Source organism: Heloderma suspectum, chromosome 17 (genome assembly GCF_057233095.1).
Source record: "Heloderma suspectum isolate Gila_16-S chromosome 17, 16-S_ref, whole genome shotgun sequence".
Lineage (NCBI taxonomy): Eukaryota > Metazoa > Chordata > Lepidosauria > Squamata > Helodermatidae > Heloderma > Heloderma suspectum.
Window position 1 is genome coordinate 2,338,211 of NC_139474.1, and position 22,241 is coordinate 2,360,451.

The window sequence follows — 22,241 nt, forward strand, 5'->3', positions numbered from 1 at the left end:
AGGGCTGCCCACGGAACGAACTGCGGCCCCCGCGGTCTGGCCGGGCGTGGAAGCCCAGTCCCGCCCGCCCGCGCCCCGCGGCGTCATCAGCCGCGGCTGCCGCTAGACCAGGAGTCCCGCGGGGCCGGGGAGGGGGCCGGCCCGGGAGGCGTCCCTCCGAGGGGCCGCCGCCGCCCCGCTGCCTGCGCGGGCGCGCGGGCGGTCTTCGCCCCGCTGCAGGCCCGCGTTCCCAGGCTGGGGCCTCCACTCGCGGGGGGCGCAGGCGGTGTCGGGGCCGGAGCTGGCGGCGATCCTGCGGGGCTGCCCGGGGGCGGCTGCTGCGGCGCGCTGCGCGACGGCCAGGCACCCCGGGGCGCGGCGCTCTGTCCTGCGGGGCGACAGGCGCGGCTCAGGGCGCCGTGGTCGCCGGGGCCACGAGACGCGCGGGCTGCTCGCCCCGGCACAAAGGCAGTCGCCCTCCCGAAGAGGCGGGTGGCCCGGGGTCGCGCCCTTGTGCTAAGAGCGGGCCCCGTGGAAGGCGGGGGCTGCAGCCGGAAAGGCCTGGAGCAGCGGGCCCCCGCCTGCCCCGCCGCGCTCTTCCCCGCCGCGCATCGGTGCTGCGGCTCCTGCGCCACGCACGGCGGCACGGAAGCAGCGGCGCCCGCCGAGGTCAGCGGGGGGCTTTAGCCGCCCCCTCCCTCCGCTGTGGGCGGCTGCGCATGCCCCCTCCCCCTCCCCGGCGGCGCCGGCCTCAAGGGCTAAAGGCGCGTTGCGCAATGGCTGGGCTTCGAGAGTTCGGGCATTCCGCTTGTCCTCCGGGAAAGATCTGCCCTGGCGCCGCGGCGGTGGGCGGGAGAGGGCGAATCGCCGGTGCGGGAACAGCCAGGGCACAAGGCGGGGGCCCCTTTCCCTGGGCTGGGCCCACAAGGCGGGCGCAAGGGCTGGGCTGGGGGTAAGTCTGCCAGCCCCAGGGCGCCAGAGGCGCTTGCCTACCCCGTGCTGCAGGCGTATCCCCGACATGCGCGGGCCCCGGCTCCAGCGGCTCCAGAGCCGCCCCCACGGGCCCTTCTCCAGCCCACGGCACAGCCGGGGGAGCAGCGGCCGGAGCTCCCAGCCCCGCCGCGAGGCGGCCCCTGGGCGGACTTCCCTCCGGCGCCCCTCAGCCGGGCTCCCCCGGAGCGAGGCCTGCGCCGCGGCCGTGTGGCCGCGGCTTGTCTGCCCCGCTCGCCGGCAGCTCTTGGCGAGTCCCCCCTCAGCGTCAGCGCTTAGCAGCGTTGTGGCGATTTCCAAAGCTCCGACCGCGAGGGGCCGGGACAGGCGGTGTTGACCCGCGCAAGGGGGGAGACGCGCTGGGCCCGCTTTGGCACGCGAGGAGCCCGCGGCGGTGCGGCGGAAGCCCTCCCGCCGGGCGCCTCTCCTCCTCGCGGGAGCCGCCCTCTGCTGCCCGCTTGCCCGCGCCGTGGTGACGCGGCCGCAGCGCCAGCGCCAGCGCCAAGAGCGTGAGCTGCGCCAGACCCAGGCTGAGCGTGAGGGGGATCCCCGCCACAAGCGGGGCGGTCCGATGCGGGGCTGGAACACAGCAGCAAAGGGGGATTAGCGAGAGCTGGCGGGGAGGCATCGTGCAGCGGCCGACTCCAGGAAGGTGTCCGGGTACCAAGGAGGACGGTGGAGTTTCATGATGTGCAGCGGAGGGAATCTGGAGCGGCCCGTGGTTTCCGGGGCCCGGGACTGGATAGCCAGCACGGGGGGCCTCATTAGCTCGTCTCCCCCTGGTGGAAACACTTCAGAGGGTTCGGAGCACTTCACGTCCATCATCTTACTGGAACACCTCAAGATACGCCGTTACTACCCCTATATTGCAGATAGACAACAACCGGAAGAGTGAGGCTCGTCTAAGGCAGCTACAGAATTTGGACCGGGGACTTCCTGAGGCATGCCTTGGTCTCTTCATTGTGGTGCCAGATATTAGTAGGAGCAGATGCAAAGGAGGATGGGGGCAGGGTTGCCTGGTGCAGCTTTTCCAGCCCCTCGTGAACTGCCCAAATACGGTCTTCTCCACATCTAATATAGGCTAGCTTTTTCTTTGTGACAAGTAAAGCTGAACAATTCCAACCCAATGACTGAACTTTTAAAAAGAGAGGTACCCTGGCTTAGTGGCTGCAAGGAATCTACTCCCTCCTGCCAGTGGTGGATATTCAGGGTGGAAGGAAAGGCCCTTTGCATAAGCTCAGAGGCACTTCTTACTTCCAGGTCTGGGCTTTTAGCCGGGGTGGGGGGCGCCCTTGGCTCAGTCTTGGAAACGTAAGCTCTGGCTTTTGCCAGGTCACCTAGCGGCACTTTCATGGTGGCGAGGTGGCCGCTGAGAGCTTGAAAAGACGGGTTATAAGTACTGAGTATAAAACGGCAGAATTGGGGTGGTCTTCCAGATGTGTGCCATTCAGATGTGTGGGACAGCAACTCCCATATTCCCAGCCTGCATGGCCATGGCGACTGGGCATGATGGGAGTTGCAGTCCCACACATCTGCAAGACACCCAGTTGGGGAAAGCTGAAAGACTTGCTACTTTTACGCCCCGTGACTTAGTATGTCTCTGCATGTGGGAAGTCAAGGAAGGCTCTGCAGATCTTTTCTGATGAGTGCATTCAAAACAGTCCTTGTACGGACTGGGCCACGTCTGACTACAATAGTGGGACAGCACATTTAAATGCTTTTAAAAAGCAAGTCTAATTTAAAACAAAAATAACACCTAACCACCCTGTATGTAGAAAACTAGCGCATTAAGAGGCAAAGGACTAAGCAGGAATGGACCTCTAACATGTGAACATTTTTAAAAAAGACATATACATGCCCTACTCTTATCGCTGCAGTGTAAAGTGGTGCAATCCTGATACAGCTTTCTCATGTGAATATCCTGAACTTGCAGATTATTCTGTGAGTGGTATCAGTTGAGAATCAAATGTTCCACTACTAAAAGCAGCCTAAAAAGCATTGAAACAAAACGATAAACTGGCAGGAACCTCCCTCCAGCCAACGATACTCACGGCCCTGAACCCGCAGCTCCAGGGCGCAGGAGAGGGACCCCAGCATGTTGGAGGCTGTGCAGCGGTACAGGCCAGAGGCAGCTGCGGTCAGGTTGCGCAAGGTCAGAAGGGTCCGGCGGTCATCTGCCCGGCGAGGGACAGCAGCGGGTGAGAACCAAAGGAGAAAGCAGAGCTTAGGCTCCAGGGTATCTTTTCTCTCTCTCCCTCTCTTATCACAATCTGCCAAGTGTTGGCAGATGGACACCAGAAACAGAGTTTGAAGGCTGTTTCAAGGCCATTTAGACGTCCAACCCCAGTTAATGTAGGAAATCATTGCAAGAAAGCATTGCATTTTCAGTCGCTGCCCTACACCAAGTCTTATTAAGAAATTCTCCAAAATGAGACAGAACACTTACCGGAGATGGCATAAGATGCAGTTGTTATCCATGTTCACAGGCACGTTAACTCTGAACGGTGGTGTGCGTGTTTGTAGGCGGACAGGCAGGCGGACAGGGAGTAAACATCGAGGGGCTTGTTTCCTTCATGTCCTCCCAGCCTGAAAAGTCGCTGAGGCATTTGAGAGGCCATTGTGGGAAAGCTGCTGTTAAAGGGTTAAAGCCACCCAACCTCCTTGCCAAGGTCCTGGTCCAGATTGGGGGGGGGGGGGCTGTGCCTGCTGATCACCTTGGGATCACCTTGTTTGATCAGGACAAACAAACCCATTCATGCAATTGCTACCCATGTGGCTGGCATCACATTTACATCCGTCTTCACCAACCATCTCAGGCTAAATATCGCCTCTCCCTGATTCTTGTTACCTTCATAGCTCATCACCAATGGTTGAGCACCAGGTGGGACCTTCTCCCAGGTGACAGTGGGTCTGGGCATCCCTTCATCTACGGCACACGAGAACTGGAGGTTGCCCCCTTCTTCCCTGTCGCCCTTGCTGGAGCACCTCGGACTAGATGGCGGTACTGCGGGACATAGAATAACAAATCTAATCCAGACCTACCAATGCCACTTCTTGCCCCCACAAATATAAAACCACTTTCCAAATACCTGCTGCCTGGACAGTGTTTACTGGTAACATAAGCTTTGCAAGAGCTGAGCTGCTAAATCAAAATAGTCCTTTGCAAGAGCTCATTGCACCCTCTGCAGGTACATTAAGGGTGCTATCCTATGCATATTTAGACAGAAAAAAAAATGCTGGCTGGGGGATGCTGGGAGTTGTAGGACTTTTCTCTCTCTAAACATGCATAAGATTGCAGCCCAATTTACAAATGAGCAGGTAGGAATAAAGATTTGCAGCTTGCTCCTAAACGGCACACAAAAGCAAGTCCTACTGCATTCATGACACTTAAGTTACTTCTGAGTAAGTATGCATAGGCGTGCAGTTTTAGATCTCTGTTTTAACCATCTTGTATGGTATGGGGAAAATCTGAATGGATTTTTGCTTTTAGGCTGGAACTATGAATTGTCTCAGCAAATGCCTGTTTCCCACCCCATATTTGCTAAAATAATGCTGTAGAAGAGCACTTGGGGTGGGGGGAATCACAGGAGGGAGGGATCTTTAACCCCTCCTGCATCTGTCAATTTCCTGTGATCCCATCATCCTTGCCCAAGCTAGGCTTATCCCTGCTTTCAGAGTCCAGCTGGGGATGGAACTGGCTTAAAACATCAGAGAAGGGGGGAGGGCAAAGTAGCATCCTCCTACTTTCCATCATTTCACAGACGAAAATGGGGAGATGCTTGTAACACTCTTAACACCCAGTTCGCATGTTGCAATAACCCAGGGGTGTTGTTTTTTTTAGAAAAAAAACCCTGGGCTGTGAGCAAAGTGGGAGTAAGTGTGCTGGTGCTCGCTCCCTGACTGCACCTGCTGCAGCTGGGTGGAGCTAAACAACCCGACCCTGGGTGGTTGTGCGTGTGGCGCTCGAGCATGTCGCGCCGGCAAAATGTTAGCACAGCATCCCCCAGAAGCCAAACGCGGGCACAAAAGACTCCAGGACAGTGGCAGTACCGGTACACAGGGTCTGTCCCTAGTACAGAGGGACACTTGTTGCACACACTCCCTCCTGCCTCTCACCCCATGTTTAGCATTCAGCAGGACCCACGGTGCTGTGTCCCTTGTGTTCTTGCTCACTTGCGTAATATAAGAGTCCTCGGATGTACTGAGCTGAGATCAGAGTCGGGGTCTCGGTGCAACCTCTGGCTACCATCTCACGTCCACATAGGCGGTGCTTTCCCACATCTGAGACGCCTGCACTGCTGGGGGGAGCGGAGGACTCAGTGGGGAAGTGAACATACCAAGCACAGCCAGACGGACGACCCCGATGTTGGGCACCGCAGCGTCCGGCGGGTTCGTCACGCTGCATCGATAACTGCCGCTGTCCGAGCTGCGCGTGCTGTTCAGGACGATGCTGGCGCTCTCGGTCGGCGAGAAAGCAAAGCCCGCCCGCCCGGTGTAGCGGGACCTGCTCTCCACCACCTCGCCCTGCTCGTACGCGAGGACCTGAGGAGCAGAGGAAGCCCCGGTGAGACAGAGGGCTGAAGCCAGGGCTCCCTCGGCTCTTAGGGCATCCGTGTGAGCTAGAGATTTCCCATCGTCCAGCCTCTGTGCACGTTTGGATGCAGTTTTCGGCAAGAGATGCAGTGGCTGTCGGTCAGCGGCCGCTAGAGATTTTGTTCATTTAGTTCATTTTTATACTGCCCAAGAGCCGAAGCGCTCCACCTGCAACTGGCGATGTCAGAGAAATCAGCCAACGGATTCAGATGAGTTCAGGACTCGATGAAGCCGGCCTCGGATTCCACAGCAGGAGGGCTTTTTACGGGTTGCACGGATTCTGTGGACTAGCAGACTGTTTCACGTTGGGGGTGGGATTTGTGCAAATTCGCACTTGCGCTAATACACGCCAGTGCTCCTGCACACTTGCTGAAGTGGAGCGCGACTCGCGTCCCTAAGAGAAACCTGATTCCATCAATGAGCGGACTTCTGTGAAGGAGCCCCCTCAATCGCAGGATCAACGCTCCCTGTGAAGGTGTCCCTGGCCTCAGTGCGCGGGCGGCTCGCCTCTCCTCGCTCTCCACTTTGCGTGCTTATAGATAAACCAAAGGTTTCGAAACCACCCAAAGCCTCCAGCACCTTCTCCTCCACCAAACGGCGAACCTGGTCAGCCCAGGGCCTGGAACGCCTCACCACTCGAGGAAGCTGGGGGAGAGTGTGGCGCTGGGGTTGATCCCTGCCCGCCGCCCCCTTCTCTGGATGATTCTGTGGGACCTTCCCTGCCATTAAGGGCATCTCGGACTCATATCATGTTTACCCACCTCACCACTAGGGCTGTGCACTGCTTCCGTTCCGGATCCGAATCCCGAACCAAAGTGGGGCGCTTCGGCCCGAATCTGAGGAGGGTCAGGAACCGGCTGAAGCACTCCGAAGACTCTGATCTGAAGTGCTTCAGGGTGCTTTGGCCCAATCCGGACAGCCGCCCACTCAGGCGCACGAGTCCCCTGCTCCTTGCCTGGAGCAGCCATCAGCCTCTTCGAGGGAGTCGCCATTTTCAACGCTTCCTCTTCCGGATATTCAATCTTATGCAAATGGTGGCTGTAAAGCTGTCATGTGCATACTATTACAGGCATAAATGGGCCATTTATGCCTGCAATTTTACGTATGCGACGGCCTTATGGCTGCTATTTGCATAAGGTTTAATTTATGGAAGAAGAAGAGTTGCCATTTCAAAAGAAAATGGTGACTCCCTTGAAGAGGCCGAAGGCTGCAGGCACTCTCCACGGGTCCAGGTAAGGAGCAGGGGGCTTGTGTGTGTGAGGGGCGGGGTGGGATTCGGCTGTCCGGACCTGGAGTACGGAGCGGGTCGGCCCAGCTTTAGCCAAGGCAGATCGCGGCTGATTTAGAAGCTCTGAATCGGCCTCCAAAGCAGGTCGGGGGGTCCCTGCACAGCTCTACTTTCCACAAGGAGCTCAAGGCTGTACGCAGAGCTTCCCCCATTCCCGCATCTTATCCTCACAACAACCCTGTGCAGCAGGTCAGGCTGAGAGAAGGTGATTGACCCAAGATACCCTACGAGCATCATGGCTGCACAGGGAATTGCACCCAGCTCTTCCCTCTTCATCCAACATGCTGGCCCAGGGGTTGGAAACCTGTGGCCCTCTGGCTGCTGGACTCCAACTCCCATAGTCCTTGGCCATGCTGGTTTGGGGTGATGGGAGTTGGAGTCCAGCAGCATCTGAGGGCCAAAGTTTTCCCACCCCTGCTCTAACCATACCATTCTGCCTCTCCTCATGCATAATGGGAAATAGAATCCTAATATTCCAAGGAGCCCGGAACAGGCCCAAGGAATCCCTGTGGCCAGTGGGACCTTAGGACCTATTACTTCTCAACGTGCTTTGAAATAAAACATTAAAGGTGCTAGTCCTGAGTTTCAGGCTGGAAGGGTCACAAGGGAGGAGATGGCTGCTTGCACTCACTTGCTGTGGGTGGAGGGGCTCCGAGGACGGGGTGACAGTCCAGATGATGTTGAGGCGGTTCAAGGGGGCTGTGGTGTGGAAGGAGCAGGGCAAAAGGGCGCTCCCTCCCTGTACCAACTGGACGCGATCAGCTGTCACCGACACCTTCACGGCCCCTGAGCCTGGGAGAGGGGAAAAGAGAGCACATTATGAGTGCCAGGGCTGCTCCGCTACCAGCACGCCCCCCGCCCGCCCTCGTGCCCCCTGCCGGCGGGCAGCTCGGCTCCTTGCAAAGAATGCTGGACTAAGCGTGGAACAAGGCCCAGCTCATGCTGTTCAGCAAAAGTCTATCACGCCAAGGGCACAGCCTCCTCCACTGTGGGGAGGGGTATTGCATTTCTATTTCATGTACTGAAGCTATTGCTAAATTTGTACCTACACATATAAATCAGCGTGTGCATGTTTTATGCAAATCTACGACTGAGCTTATCCCATGTTGGTGAATGTTCAAGCCATCACTTTGCCTTTGCCTATAGCAGGGCTGGGCAGAAGCTATGGGCGACTCTCCACAACTGCTTCATCCCACCACAGTACCGCCCTTTCTGGTTAGTGTTCAAGCACAGGGTTCTTTATGCAGACTTCTTTGACCTCTCTCCGCTCCGCTTTTTCTCATTCCACGGAAGGGGGGTGCGTCTCATAAGAACCAGTCATGTTCCGAGACAATCCCTTACATGCTCCGGATTTATGGCGGCCCACACTCTGTGGCACCTCTCCTTGCCCTGCCCTTTCCCTCCCCTCGCTGATCACCGGTTGCTTCGTGGAGATTGGCACACCCAAGCAAGGATCCCAGAGCAGCTTACAAAAGATTGTAAGCTGCTCTGGGAGCTTTGCAGCTGGAGAGAAGGGCTAACATAATTTAAATAAATAAGAGTATTTGCACTGATATTGTGTGTTTCCTTGATTTGTGGCCTCTTGTGTTCCCCCCACGGCTAAAGAGGGTAGGGATAGAAATATACAAAATCTGTTTTAAACACTATTTGGGACGTGACATGTGTGAAAGAAGAGATTTCTGGGTTCCTGACATTCTTCGTCATGCCGCTCCACCGTGTCGCCGCTCTGCCAGCAAACAATAACAAGTAACGTGGAGCAGGAAGGGCGCAGGCGCACTAGGGCGACACTCTCAACCTGTCACGTCACTGCTGTCGTCATCCAAACCGCACTCCCTGGAAAAGCACTCACTTCCGTCGTCGCACAACTACACGGGCTGAGGCTGGCACTATCATCCTGTGGGCGCGGGAAATACTGCATTTTCCCCGTCGTGGGATAGTACAGGAAAGGCAGGGGGAAAGTCCAGACCAACAACGGGAGGGGGATAATGTCATGTAAATGCCTTGCAAGAAACTGCATTCAGGGAGTTCCCAACACACAACAAAACACTGTTGTGGAGACGCCTTGTACTACAACCCCCTGGGGGACTGCTGGCTAACTGCTGCAGGGCTATTTCATGCCTGCGGGTTGTTTGGGACCCTTGCAAAAAAGTGGGGGGGGGCTTGGTCTGGTCCTCAAAGGCCACTTCTGATGATCCTCGAAGGCCCAGGTCTTGCAAGACAATTGCTTACCACAGATCAGTTATGCTTTAACTGATTTTGGGCCACTTTTGCTTGGTAGATGCACTTTTCTTTTCACTGAAGGTTCATGCCTATCCTGCGTAATGCTAATTGGTTCTGCTCTTTCACGAAGACGGATTTACTGTTGATGAGTCCAACACCTGTGGATGGGCGAGGTCCCAGGTGCAGCCCTCAGCCAAGGGTTTAATGTGGCCCCAGAGCCACCCAGCTCTCTGGACACTGGAGACTGTGAATTGCCTCCTCTCCTGCTGTGTGTGTGTGCATGAGAGAGAGAGAGAGAGAGAGAGAGAGAGAGAGAGAGAGAGACGGACAGACGGACGGACGGACGGACGGAGGTAAAGAACGGATGAGGTGAGACGGAGAGAAACTGTTCTGCAGTGCTGCGAACTCCACCCACATTGGCTTGGATTCTGCCCACTGTTGGCTGCTGTGACCCCGATTGATTTTTCCTGTGGGTCAACAGCTTTTCGTGGGAAGAATGTCCAGACCACTCCAAAGATGTGGCAAAAGGGAGCCGGGGGCTAAATGAGCAGTGAAACTCAGCTCTTGTCCTGTTAACTCTTTCTCCAAAAGCCTGTGCGCTGAGCAGCCGGGCCTGGGGCTGGGCAGAGAGAGACTGTTTGGAACAATGAGGCTGTGGAGGGCCTGGTCGGCTCCTCTCCTCTCCCCGCGCTGAAGAGCAAAGGCACCGCGCTGAGTGGGAACGGTCGCTCCGGTGGATTCCCATGCCAGGCAATTAATTGGAGCGCAAGGAACAGTGACAGCTCCTCACGGTAATTGGTGATAATTGAGGAGGATCCAGCAGCGTCCCACATCTGAGAGATGGTGGGGATGGCGTGGCGGCCCTGTACTTGGTGCTGAGATTTATTCATTTAATTTCATTTCTATACCACCCAATAGCCAAAGCTCTCTGGGCAGTTCACAAAAATTAAAACCCAAAAGTACACAGTAAAACAATATAAAACATTAAAGCATTAAAATCACAATATAGCAATATAACCAGAATAAAACCTAGCATCAATCCAGAGATGCAGGTAGAAACAGTTAGTCCAAAGAGCCACTGGGACTTCTCTCCTGGGGCAGCTTCAGTCCCCCACAATTCTAGCATAGAATTACAGTAGCGCAATCTGATCGTACGTTTTTACCCATAAGGAAGTCCTATTGAGTTCCATGGGGCTTACTCCACAGAGCTACGTGTATTTAGAATTGCAGCCTAAATCAATCACAGGGGCTATAAGAATGAAATGCCTTTGCTGCATTAGACAAAAGTGTCCTTCCAGACCAGTACTCTGCTGGCTGGGGATAATGGGAGCTGTAGTCCACCACATCTGGAGGGCACCAGGTTGGCTGCTACAGACCCATCCTCCATGAATCGCCTTTCTTTCTTTCTTTCTTTCTTTCTTTCTTTCTTTCTTTCTTTCTCTCTCTCTCTCTCTCTCTCTCTCTCTCTCTCTCTCTCTCTCTCTCTTATATTTTTAGTCCACCCACAAACAGGCCTTCTCTGGGTGGATTACCAATAGTTAAAAGAATGAAATACAATATTAAAATGACAAACAGCACAATAGAAGCAAATATTTAAAAGTATAAGCAAATGTAAAAAGTGTAAGAAAATATAAAGTATATAAGTATAATATAAGCAAATATAAGTAAACATTAAAAAGCCATAAAATCTATAAAACAAGTTTCTAAAATACCTGGGAGAAAAAGGTAACAATGCAGGTGCCAGGTGAGTCCCCTTGGGGAGGTCATTCTATGAACGGCACCACCACTGAGAAGGCCCCTCACCTAAAGGGGCGGGGGCACCTGAAGGAGGTCCTCCGAAGATGACCTGGCAGTCTGAGCAGGCACATACTGGAGGGGACGTTCCCTTAGGTACTTTCTCAAAGCCCACTAAGCTCCCGGCCGCCCCCCTGTGCATCTTCCGGCAGTGAGCTCCTTGCATGGAGAACGCCTTTCTTTTCTCTGCCCTGAATTGCCCACCGGTCCATTTCGCCCCTCTTGCATCCTGAGAGAGTCTCCCTGGTCGAATCCCTCTTGCCCCTCCAGCCCTAGTTGATGCACAGCCACGTTGATGGCGCCCCAGCCCCAGGGATGAAGTAGCAGAGACTCCTGCGATGAGACGGCATGGGGGGAGAGATGGAGGCAGCCCAGAGGCAGCCATAGGATTTCTAACCCTCTCCCTGTATGCTGTTTCCCCAGCAGAAACAATGCCCCCCCTAGCTGCGAGTAGCCATGGCGGGGGCTCTTGCCCCGACTCTGCAGCTAATAACGGCATGGGGGAGTGCGGTTTCCGTGGGGTCAAGGCCCCCCAGCACAGTGACCTGATCCAGACCTCCCTGCCGCTTGCTTAACATTTTAAAATATGACATCCGGAGAGCCGGAGAGGCTCACCTGGGTCCTGTCATCTTTCCCCCCTCAAAGCAAACATGCAGACGGACAGACTGACCAAGAGCAAATGAGAGTTCAAACTCCTATGGGCTGAGCCCCCTTTGCTTGCCTCTCCCATCGAAGCCCCTGTCCGTTCACTCCTCCCCCTGGCATTCCTCCTTTGCACCACCCCTGTCCCCTGGTGGTACCTGTCACACAGCCAAGGAGCATCCACAAGACCCCGGGGAGACCCTCGGGCCAGTGCAGGAGCCTCCTCATCTTGGCTGGGCTCACGGCTGAGCAGGGGTCCGCTCAGCCCACCAACACATCCAGGAGGCGGCTTTCTCCGGGATGAAGCCCAGCAACACCCTCTCCTCCCCTGGCCCCCACCCCCTCCGAGTTCTTCAGTCGCCTCCCTCTGCCCTTCATTCACCCCCTCTGGTTTGGCAGGAGGCACAAATCCTGGTTGGCTTCGCTGCTCTCTCAGCCGCCTCTTCTGCTGCCAGATATTGAGACTGTAAGGTCCTTGGGGCAGGGAGCCACCACTTTGCTGAGGTTACTGTGTGAAGGAAGTGTGTGCACTGCTAACAGCATAATAATAATAGCAATGATGATGACGGCGGTGATGGATAACGCTTCCAGAGGGAGTGGGAGATGGTCTGCAGCAAAAACAACAAAGACTTTTACCTGAAAGATGCACCATTTTCGGTGGCACCTGAAGGACTAAGACATTCATTATGGCATACACTATATAAAAAGGATTATCTGAGATGATAAAATATATAAAATGCCAGTCTGAGGATATACTAGAGGAATTGGGCTCTAATCTCCCAAACCTTCTGCTGCAGTATATCTCTTAAGGTGCAACCATGCTGGAAGTTGTAGGCCTTTTCTCTGTCTAAACATGCACAGGATTGCACCCTTACAGACTTTCAGGTGCCACAAGACTCTGTTTTCTTTTTACTAAAAAATTTAATTCATAACTGAAAGCAGGTTGATGTAGCTGGGGTTGCCAGCTCCATCCCCTCCACGAGTGCCTGCGTTCACTGCAATCCTGTGTATATTTACCTGGGAGAAAGCTCCCCAGCTTCTGAGTACAAGTTGCATCCAAGGGAAAATTTTCTCCGGTACAAAATGTATCCGTGTAACAACTTCCTCCCGAAGGGAAGCGACTGTTGGGCATTTCCAAAACATATGAAGAAGAGAAGCATTAACTGCATTTACTGTTGTAAACGTTCTCTTAAATTACTTACCTGCTCTTGGGAGTGTAACACACGGTGAATGGATTCTTCGCACCCATTTGGTTGCTAAAAGACTGATATTACGATGCTGGAAGGACAAGAGCCCACCGCCTATAATGCAATGGACTGAAGGCTTAACAACGCTTGAGAGAGTGGTACTCAAGGCGTAACTTGCCAATGGACTTATATTTGGCTATCTGGTCTGCTTTGACTGAAGTTTATGTGTAACCTATTCTCTTCTTCTTCTTCTTCCTATTGTAATATTTGAAACTGAGGATTTTAGAATATGTTATGTTTTTAATTTTTGTTTGTTTGTTTTTTATTTGTTTTGTTAAAACTCACAATTAAAAAATGGAAAAAGAGGATTTTCTCTGGCTGCAGGGTTTCACCTGCAGTTAAAGGAGAGGCTGAAGTTGGTGGAATTCCCCCTTCAACACAGTTTTTCTTTGTTCTTTAAGCTCCCTCGGGTGACAGCCCATGACATATATTTTTTAATATGCAAGACCCCAAATACAAACCCAATAAGATGTCTTACCTACTTCTCACAACAGTGCCAAGTTCTCAGACTAATTTTCCTCCCTGCTTTCCGCATTCCACCTCCTCTCGGTGGAGGAGGTGTTGAAACAACCCATGCCTTTATTTAGTTATCGAGCACAAAAAGAACATTGGTCGTCGTCGTTGTTATTTTTAAAAAGCATTAAAGGTACAAGAGCCCTCCTTGGGTTTAGAACTTCCCACCCCTCTGCCAACCCTTGCCGAACACTCTCAGGGGCTAAGGGCCAGTTTATACATTCAGCAAAACCAAGTGCTGCATCTTAGCCTGTGGGGTGGGTCTGTGTTGCACGTTTGGAAGCTCAGATACACCGACTCCCTGCACACAGAAAAGCAGCATGTCAGGGGAAACGCTGTGAGGAGTACTCTCCCGGATATGTTAGTTTTCTACACGCAGGGAAGCTTTGAGATGGGGTAGGTATTCAGACGTGCACACACACACCCGCCCCCGAGCCTGGAATGGAAGATTCTCAGCCCAGGAGAGGCGTTAGCAGCGCATTCTGACGCGTGGTTAAAAGGCAGACTGGCTTGACACCGAAACGGCTGTTCCTCGCGGGGTGCGGATAAGCGGAGCGCGTCCCCCGCGTCCCAGGGATCGTGGCTCAATGCCCGCCGCAGGTCACCAACCCGTGCAGGGGTTGGGTGTCTCTCGTTCCCCTTCTTCGGACGGTTCACACGTGCAGAAGCGCTGCTGCCTTTCCGCGCCCCTTCGCTGGGCAGGCTCGAAGCGGCGTCGCTGCAGCAGCCGTCTTCTGCAGCTGCCCCGCCTGTTTCTGTGCCTTGGAAGCAGGCGGACAGGCAGAAATGCAACAGGCGAAGTTTCTCCCCGCCCATCCGCATGACCGGAGGGAGCTCCGCTGCTGCGTCCCAGGGGGCGCTTCAACAGCACAGGAGTTACGCGGGCAATGCAGGCCGAAGGGACGAGGGGTCTCCTTTGAAGGCCCCCGGGCAGGCAAACGATCGTCAAGCCCTTCTGCGATGCCCTCGCTTCTCCCCACGGCCAGCGGTCGCCACTTCCCGTCGCTGGCCCTGCGCCTGCGCCTCTTGATGGCAGCCTCCCCACACGCAGAAATGTAGCTGGTGAGGAACGGAGATAAAATGGCGGGGGAAACTGCTGCTGCTACATTTCCGTGCATCAAGAGCACCAGAGCAGGACAGGAGGAAAAAGTTGGCAACCTTCTTCTGGGGTTAAGCCCTAAGGCAGTCATGCTGGCTGGGGATGATGGTCTACTCTGACAGATCTGGTGCCCTCCAGATGAGTTGGACTACAACTCCCAGAATTCTGGGCGATCCTGGGAGTTGTCATCCTCCACATCTGGAGGCACCACTCACGGCTCATTCCGTAGCAGGTTGGAACAGTGCCAGTGAGCTGCGCATGAGAGACTGTGACCAGCAGCGCAACCTATGGGAGCTGGGCGCCCTTCTAGGGAGAACACGGAAGCTGGTGCCCGTGGCAATGAAAGCCCTGCAGAGGTTCCTGGGTGGGCCCCCTGGAGCCCCCCTGCGGTTCGTTGCCCGTGGGAAGGGCGCCCTGGTCCTGGGAGGCTCGGCTGAAGGTAAGAGCGCTGCACGCTGGTGGTACTGGCTCCGCTTGCAGGGTGGGACTGCAGAGCTCGCCCACCTCCTGAGACCATGAGATCAGGGGGGCTGCCTGGCACACCGGGGGTGGAGCCTCTCTCTCTCTCTCTCTCTCTCTCTCTCAATCATTGGTCAACTGAGGATAACAGTGCAATCCCATGCATGTTTATCCTGCCCCACTCACAGTAGGATTCACTTTGAACTAAACAGGTCTTGGTTTGCATCGTCCATCAGTCTGTTAGTTGCTCAGTTGCCATAAGACTCTCTCTTGTGGGTTTGCTCTTGCAGACGCACATGGCTATATCCCTCTGGAATTTTTGTGTGTGGAAAATTTCTCCACTCTCTCCTAGCTGATTTAGAAGGTGGACGGGGATAGTTTCCAGATAGGGTTGATCCCCTGGTTTGCACATGATGCTAAGCCAGGAATTGTTTAACCTAATTATGTTTTTGCTTGAACACCACACCAGGCAACAAATCATGATATTTTTTTGGCAACAAATCCCAATTTGAAGCCATGGTTTGAAGCTGGTTTACGAATCCTGGCTCGCTTTCACGGTGGTTTGTCGTTATGTCTGAACCCAAAACCCTGGCTTCTTTCTGGTTTGTTTCTGTGCTCGGTCCAAGACTCTCAACCCACAGAGGTGTGAGGCAAGAGCAGCTTAAAAAAGGACCCACTCCTCTCACTGTAAAAACAATAACCTGGAGGTAGGAGAAAAGTGATAAAAAAGTTGAGTTCGTTTCTTTTTTCTTTCTTTCTTTCTTTAAAGTAAACGCCATTTCCTACGAGGACATGAAGAAGCTGGTCATAGGAGGGAAGGCCTGGATTTTTGATGTGCGGTCTCCTGAAGAAGTAGCCAGTGGGCGCATTGCCAACTCCATTCATATTCCAGGTGAGATTGGGGCACTGCAGTGTGTGTGTTTTGATATAAACTTTGATGCAAAGTTGTGTACAAGTCCCAGAGTTTGACAATGCATTTCCTAGGAGTAAGGGTCACATCCCACACCTCCCAGAAAATGGATGAGTGGTAGATTCAGCAAAGACAAATGAAAGGACTTCTTCACATGATGTGTAATTAACTTGCTGCCACAGGATATGGTGATGACTGTTGGCTTCGGTTAAAAGGGGATCTCTGAGATTTGTGGAGAACATAAGAACAGCCCCGCTGGATCAGACCAAGGGTCCGTCTAGTCCAGCGTTCTGTTCACACAGTGGCCAACCAGCTGCCCACAGGAAACCCACAAGCAGGACAGGAGTGCAACAGCACCATCCCACCCATGTTCCCCAGCAACTGGTGCACATAGGCATGCTGCCTCTGATAGTGGAGGTAGCATACAGCCATCAGGACTAGTGGCCATTGATAGCCTTCTCCAGAAATTTGTCTAACACCCTTTTAAAGCCATCCAAATTGGTGGCCATCAGTATGTGTAGCAATTCCATTAACTATGCGCTGCCTTGATGCCCTGCGTGCATGACACTGTCTCAGCATTCTAAATGTGGCCATCGGCCCCCAAAGGCTGGCAAACCTGGGAGATGGGTAGACCTTAGGTCTGATCAGCCTGGGATCTTCTTGAGTAAGAACGTAAGTTTGCTTGTCCAGTCTCAGCTTATGTAGTTCCATGAGTGAAATAGGTTCTGTGATGGTCTCCAGTTTTAGACCTGGGAGAAGAAATAGATTCTCTGTTTTGATGGCCTGTTACACAGCGAGTGATGCAGCAAGGGTGGGACTTCAGGGCTGAAGTCTGCAGCCCAGAGGGCCCCCGAATGACCATCCAGAGAGAGCCCGGTGATCAGGGAAGCAGAAGCAAACAGGCCACCGTCAGCACCTAGGCTGGTGTGAGTGGGCTGAGGCCCAGGGGGACCGCTGCTGCTCACTGTGGCACCCATTTAAGGGGCAGCTTGCTGGGTATGGAAACAGTGGCAGGTGCTCATTTTATTATTTTCCGATGATGATGATATGATGATACATCAAGGTACCACCATGACTCCAGGAATAAAATGAAGTTTGCTTCTGCTGTCCAAGGTTGCTTTTATGAAGTTTGCGTCTGTGTCCAAGTAAAACATATTTACTGGTGCATAAGCAGCACTTTGTTGTAGAAAAGGATGATAGTGTCATATACACACACACACATGTGTAGCTATACACATACACACGTGTGTGTGTGTATGGACTACATACATACTCCTTTTCTAGAACAAATGCTGCTTATGCCCAAGTAAATGCGTTTAGCATCAGGGCAGAAAGTGCACAAGTGCACGCGCTCTGAGTATTTCTTTCCGATTGGGGTTGGCACACAATTTTTGCTTAGGTTTTCTGCTCTGACGTATCAGGAACACAGTAGTTGCAAAGCATGCATGGCAGTGGTGGGAGAGAACAGGTGAAATGCCGGTGCTTCACAACTGAAATAACAGAACGGGGCTGTCTGGGTTTGGGGAATAAGGGAGCCATCCTATGCATGTTTAGACAGGAAAGAGTCCTACAGCTCCCAGCATTCCTCAGCCAGCTATTGTGCCCGAAGACGATTCAGCCCTGGGTTTAAAATTACCTGGCAGCATCGCAGTGTATCAGCCTTCCCCAGCCCAGTGCCGTCCAGATGTGTTGGGACAAGAGCTCCCGTCATTCCCAGCCACGCCGGCCGGGAATGATGGGGGTCGCAACTCCACGCCTCTGAAGGGCTCCAGGTTGGGGGAGGCTGCTAGTACGCCGTCTGCCTCTCAGCCCCAGCTGCCCTCCAGCGTGATGTGCCTACAGTGCAGACAGGAGCGGCGTGGATGGGCCCCGCTCCTCCCAGTGCTGACGTGGCTTCTGGGCATTCCCCAAGCAGCAGGTGCCTGCCTTTGAGCCCAGGCCGCCCGGAGGCGTGGTTGCTCGGCACAGGCAGCTGGCCGATGTCTCCCTTTCATGCAGCGGCCGAGGTGGCGGAGGCTTTCAGGATGCACCCAGAGGCGTTCAAGATGAAGTATGGAGTGGGCAAGCCCCAGGTGGGAGAAAAGAACGTGGTTTTCTACTGTCAGATGGGCGTCCGAGGGGCCCGGGCCACCGAAACGGCGATGTCACTGGGCTATGCCAAGTAAGCCTGTCTCTGCCATGGGGTGGGTCCTTTGCCATGAGGTGGCAAAGCAGGGCTCTGGGGGCGGGGGGGAGGAGGTGCTCCCTTCTCTGCCAGGACTCCTTTCTCTGTGGTCCAGGATTAAGGTAAAGGCTTTCCTTTTGGGACCACCAACTTCAGAGGTATGTTTTGTGGGGACGCGAAAAAGGGCCTTCATGGTGGCTCTTCCCAGGTTCTAGAATTCCCTTCCAAGGGAGTTCAGGTTGGCTCCCCCTCTGCTGTCCTTCTGCTGATGTATGTAAGGTTTATAATGTATATTAATGGTTTTAGTTTTTGTAAACCGCCGAGAGAGCTTCGGCTATGGGGCGGTGTCGGAATGTAATGAATAATAATGATAGCAGGCAACTAAGCAGGCCTTTGGCGTGTCAGCAGATCTGTTCGGCTGGGTGCTGTTTTCATTCTGTTATCGTTGTGCATTTTAATTGTATTTTTAATCTATTTGTTTTATTGCTTTAACCAATTTCGAACTTTGGAAAAACTAATTTTTCAGTTCCTATGATTGTTAGCCACTTCGAGCACCATTTTCTTGGTGGAAAAGCAGGGTACAAATCAAATAAATAAAGGAATAAGGTAATATGGCAGCTTTTTGCAATCTCACCACCCAGTTCAGAGGGCAGCCTCCGTAGAGCTGCACCGTATTTCTATAGAAAAACACTAGCATAGCTACAAGGCGTGTCTCTCTCCTCATTCTTCTCTTCTCTGCAGAAGGCTGGTGTGTGTAAGTGGTGCCGCACGATGGCGCTGCACTGTCCTGTTGGCAAACCACAGCGCTATTGCAGCTGCCCATCCTGGCTTTAAGAGCTTTGAGAATAGCACTTCTGCAAGGACAGTGGCAGACCATTTTCGGCATGCTACGCTGCAGCTTGCCCGTAGGAGGGGTGCTGTTTGTCCCCAGGGAACATGTGTTTCAACAGACCACATGTTAAGACAATGTCCTTGAGGGCTGGGGGTTCTTGTCTCACCTGGAATGGGCTGCGAGCTTCTCTGGTCACCCCAACTCCAGGAGTCCCTCATCCCGAAAGCTTTAATGTACTGGATGCTTTGAGAACTTTTAAATAACATTTCTCACAAAGTGATGCTTAAACAAATGTGGTATTTACTGGAAAAACAAAGGTAGCTGTGTTGGTCCATGAGAAAGAGAAAAAATGCAAAAGTTGGGCCACAGCTGGGCAGTATCTTTATTGGTCCTAATAAAGGACTAACCAAAGTTCCAGAAAATCATGCATGCTTTTGAGTTCCCCAGGGCTCCTCATTAGGCAAAAAACCAGGGCATAGGGGAAGAAACCAAGTCCAAAATGGCCAGGAGTTATGACCTTTTTACCTAGTACAGGTAAAATTTTTTACCTAAAATTAATCTCTGGTTTTTTTAGTAGAAGGACTGTCATGTTTCTCTGCACTTCTTCTCTGTGTGTTTCACCCAGGCTAATTCAGTCAGATGGCAAATCTCCCATTTTGAGACTGGGCCTATCTAAACTGCAAAAGCTTGCAAGAGTTTGTGGAATTTTGGTTGGTCCTAATAAAAGTATTGCCTGACTGTGATACTTACTGTTTACTTTTGATCACAGATTGGCCTGATTCTCTATTTTGACCGGACTGTCACTTCTGTGTTGTTTCTGTTGTCTCCCCAGGGCTCGCAATTACTCTGGAGGATACAAGGAGTGGTCTGAGAAAGAAGGGCAGTGACACATGGAGAGGAATCTAGGCTCAGGCAGACCTGAGTCTCTGGGAAGGCTTGTCTCACCCTGAAGACCAGTCTGTTGTTTGCTTCTTTTTCAGTTTTCTTCATGCCAAAAAATGGGATGCCGGTAATTTTGTTGGCCCTCTTGGCTGAGCTGCAAAGCCTCCTTAGAGCTGGAGATCATCTGGACTGGTTCTGCTCCCATGTGCTCCTTTTCAAGAAATCAAAAGTAGGTGTTTTCAGGACGAGGCATCTCCAGTCAAAGATGTGATGCTGTCATGCACCCTCCATGGGCTGCAGTCACCAGGACACCTCATCAATTGGCTTTATAGCTTTCTTATTTATTCGCAGATCTTAAAAGATATCAACAATCCAAAAACAGAATTTGGCATGTGGGCTTAGGGGATTATGTGGCTGCTGTGTTTTTTACAACCGGTTTCTCTTTGTTTTCTTCTTTTGGACTTAAAAATCCTTCAATAAGCTTTCTGTATTGTGTTTTGGGGGATTCCTTCTAGAAAGGGGATATGTTTTAAAAGTAGACGAGAGAGTCGCAATGGTTGAGAGGCACTACGCCAATTGAGTAGTGGCTCAGGCCTGTTTATGTGCAAAGCGGTATAGACTAGGGATGGTTTCGCCCTCCCTCACAAGCATAAACCTGTCACATAGAATGGCTCCACACACATCCCAAATTCCACTGGAGTTAGATTTAGCTGCAACTTTCTCGCTCTGTGGTCTTCTTGAGGCTTGAATCTCCTCCAGCCAGAGACAAGAGCTAAAAGTGGGTTGGGAGAGGTTTTGGCTCTCAAGAGCGTACTCATAAAAACAATTGTTCCTTTTTGCATCCGGCAGGCTTTTTATCAGTGGTTGGGGTTTTGGGAGCAATACAAAAACCTGCTAAACGTTTTACGCAAAACAAAGGTTGGATGTCTACATGCCAGAAGCAGTGGATATTCTCTTTCACGTCACCTTCAACTATTGGGGAAAACCAGTCCCTATCTGTATTGGTCTATTTTTTCCATTGGAGCAGTCTCATATTGAGTCAGGCCTTTTGGTCCTTCTAGCTCAAAGTTGCCTATTTTTCCTGGTAGTTGTTCCCTAAAGTCTTCCCTGCCACCTGTTACTTGAGTCCCTTTTAACTGGAGAGGCTGAGACTTGAACCCAGAGGCCACCAGAGGTCAGTAAATCCTTTTCTATTTATTTATTTCAAAATCTAGAGTAGGGCAATATCTTTTATTAAGATCAATATCTTTTATTAAGATCAATGATCATCTCCCCAAATAGCAAGCTTTCAAGTTATTCAGTATTCTTCATCAGGTTGGATGTTGAACAACAACAACAAAAGGTAGGGTGGGGGGAGCAGCTGCAGTTGCAATAGGCCATGAGGGAGTCCTGGAGCTTTCTCCCTAATGCAGGTAGGTTTGGGGGCTGGGGCAGGGAGTTAGGGCTCTCCCCGGCAGCATTTTCATCTGGAGAGTGTGCCTCCTGCCACCTGCATTTAGTTTAAACACTATGCATGCAGTTGCAAGAATGGTGCCATATCTCAGTTGGACTACAACTTCCATCATCCCCAACCAGCAGGGCCAAATGCTCATGCTGGTCAGAGATGGTGAGAACTGTAGTTCAACACATCTGGAGGGGGGGAGGTTGGTTTATTGAGAGCAATGCTTAGGGGCTAACCAGAAAAGAGACCTTGGGGACGGGGGCTGCTCCATGAAACGGTCAACTCAGGCTGCAACCCTGGGAGGAGGCCCCGTTGAACTCAGTGGGGCTTTTTTTAAAAAAGAGGGAATATGGCATGCCAGGATTATACAGAGTTCTTCCCACCCTACAAAAAAGACAGCATGGAAATTCCTTCTCGGGTCAACACATCGCACGGGGGCGGGGGCAGCGTAGCACCCGCTGGGACCTCCGACGAAGCCCATGAAGGTCCCCACTCCAAAAATCTGTTTTGGCGCCTTGAAAAACATTAGGGTGCTAAGTTCTCCTTCCTCTTCCAGAACCTGCCCAGATCAGTTGCCAGGAAGAGAAGGAAGGAGCTGCTTCCTGGCCTGGCCCACTTGTTCTGCACACGCAGGCCTTTCCCCTTGGCGCTCCCGCCCCCCGCTCCATCTCTAGCCTTGCTTTCTCTCCCCCAGCCCCTTTCCTTGCCACTTCTCTCCCTTCCGTGCCTCTGCCCTAGCTCTTTCTGTAGCCTCTGCCTTGCTTTTCCCCCTCCCTCTCGCCTATTTCTCCCTCCGCTCCTTAGGTCACTTTTGGCTTGCCAGGCCCCCATGGCAGCCGTGATGTCACCAGGTGAAGGCCTTTCAGGTGCCAGGTGAAGGCCTTTTCATTTTCCTAGCATCTGAGCGTTCTAGTCTTCTAACATTGCTGTTTTAAATCTGTTACCGTATTTTGAATCTCTGCATTGCTGCTAGAAGAGATTGTACCTTTATGCTGTCGCTTGAGGCTTCTATAATTAATGCTGCTCTTATTCCATACTTTGTGGCTTTAACTGCTGTGAACCGGCCAGAGAGCTTCGGCTATCGGGGGCTATAGAAATGTAATGAATAAATAAATGATGTGACCAGCCACATCCACCATGGGAGCCGTTTTGGGGTGGTGCCCACAGCAGTTTCCCACATGTGCCCAT

General features: G+C 52.6%; 2 protein-coding genes across 3 annotated transcripts; one reads left to right on the forward strand and one right to left on the reverse strand.

The window, feature by feature from the left end:
- Window positions 1-513: 513 nt before the first annotated feature.
- On the reverse strand, window positions 514-11,006 carry LOC146334189 (uncharacterized). Its single transcript, XM_084824490.1, has 8 exons — window positions 10,874-11,006; window positions 9,486-9,760; window positions 8,543-8,576; window positions 7,482-7,642; window positions 5,307-5,511; window positions 3,818-3,973; window positions 3,021-3,143; window positions 514-1,707 (listed from the first exon to the last, which is right to left on the reverse strand). Exons 1-8 carry the CDS (start codon window positions 11,004-11,006, stop codon window positions 1,238-1,240), a joined length of 1,557 nt encoding a protein of 518 aa, XP_084680616.1. The 3' UTR covers window positions 514-1,237.
- Window positions 11,007-14,611: 3,605 nt separating this feature from the next.
- Window positions 14,612-22,194, forward strand: TSTD1 (thiosulfate sulfurtransferase like domain containing 1). Of its 2 annotated transcripts, XM_084823978.1 has the most exons (4): window positions 14,612-14,804; window positions 15,594-15,716; window positions 17,733-17,895; window positions 19,563-22,194. In XM_084823978.1, the coding sequence occupies exons 1-4, from the start codon at window positions 14,624-14,626 to the stop codon at window positions 19,615-19,617; spliced, it is 522 nt and encodes a 173-aa protein (XP_084680104.1). In that variant the 5' UTR covers window positions 14,612-14,623; the 3' UTR covers window positions 19,618-22,194. The 2 variants fall into 2 exon arrangements, with proteins under 2 accessions (XP_084680104.1, XP_084680105.1); XM_084823979.1 differs by lacking the exon at window positions 17,733-17,895 and having other exon boundaries at window positions 19,711-22,175.
- The last annotated feature ends 47 nt before the right edge of the window (window positions 22,195-22,241 follow it).

Coding starts and splice junctions, on each gene's coding strand:
- LOC146334189 (XM_084824490.1), bottom strand. CDS start 11,006: ATGCACAGGGGGGCGGCCGGGAGCTTAGTGGGCTTTGAGAAAGTACCT. Junction 7,643..8,542: donor GGAGCGGCATGACGAAGAAT/GTCAGGAACCCA, acceptor CCCCTCTCCCAG/GCTCAGGGGCCGTGAAGGTG. Junction 5,512..7,481: donor AGCCCCTCCACCCACAGCAA/GTGAGTGCAAGC, acceptor TCTGCTCCTCAG/GTCCTCGCGTACGAGCAGGG.
- TSTD1 (XM_084823978.1), top strand. CDS start 14,624: ATGAGAGACTGTGACCAGCAGCGCAACCTATGGGAGCTGGGCGCCCTT. Junction 15,717..17,732: donor CAACTCCATTCATATTCCAG/GTGAGATTGGGG, acceptor CCTTTCATGCAG/CGGCCGAGGTGGCGGAGGCT. Junction 17,896..19,562: donor ATGTCACTGGGCTATGCCAA/GTAAGCCTGTCT, acceptor TTGTCTCCCCAG/GGCTCGCAATTACTCTGGAG.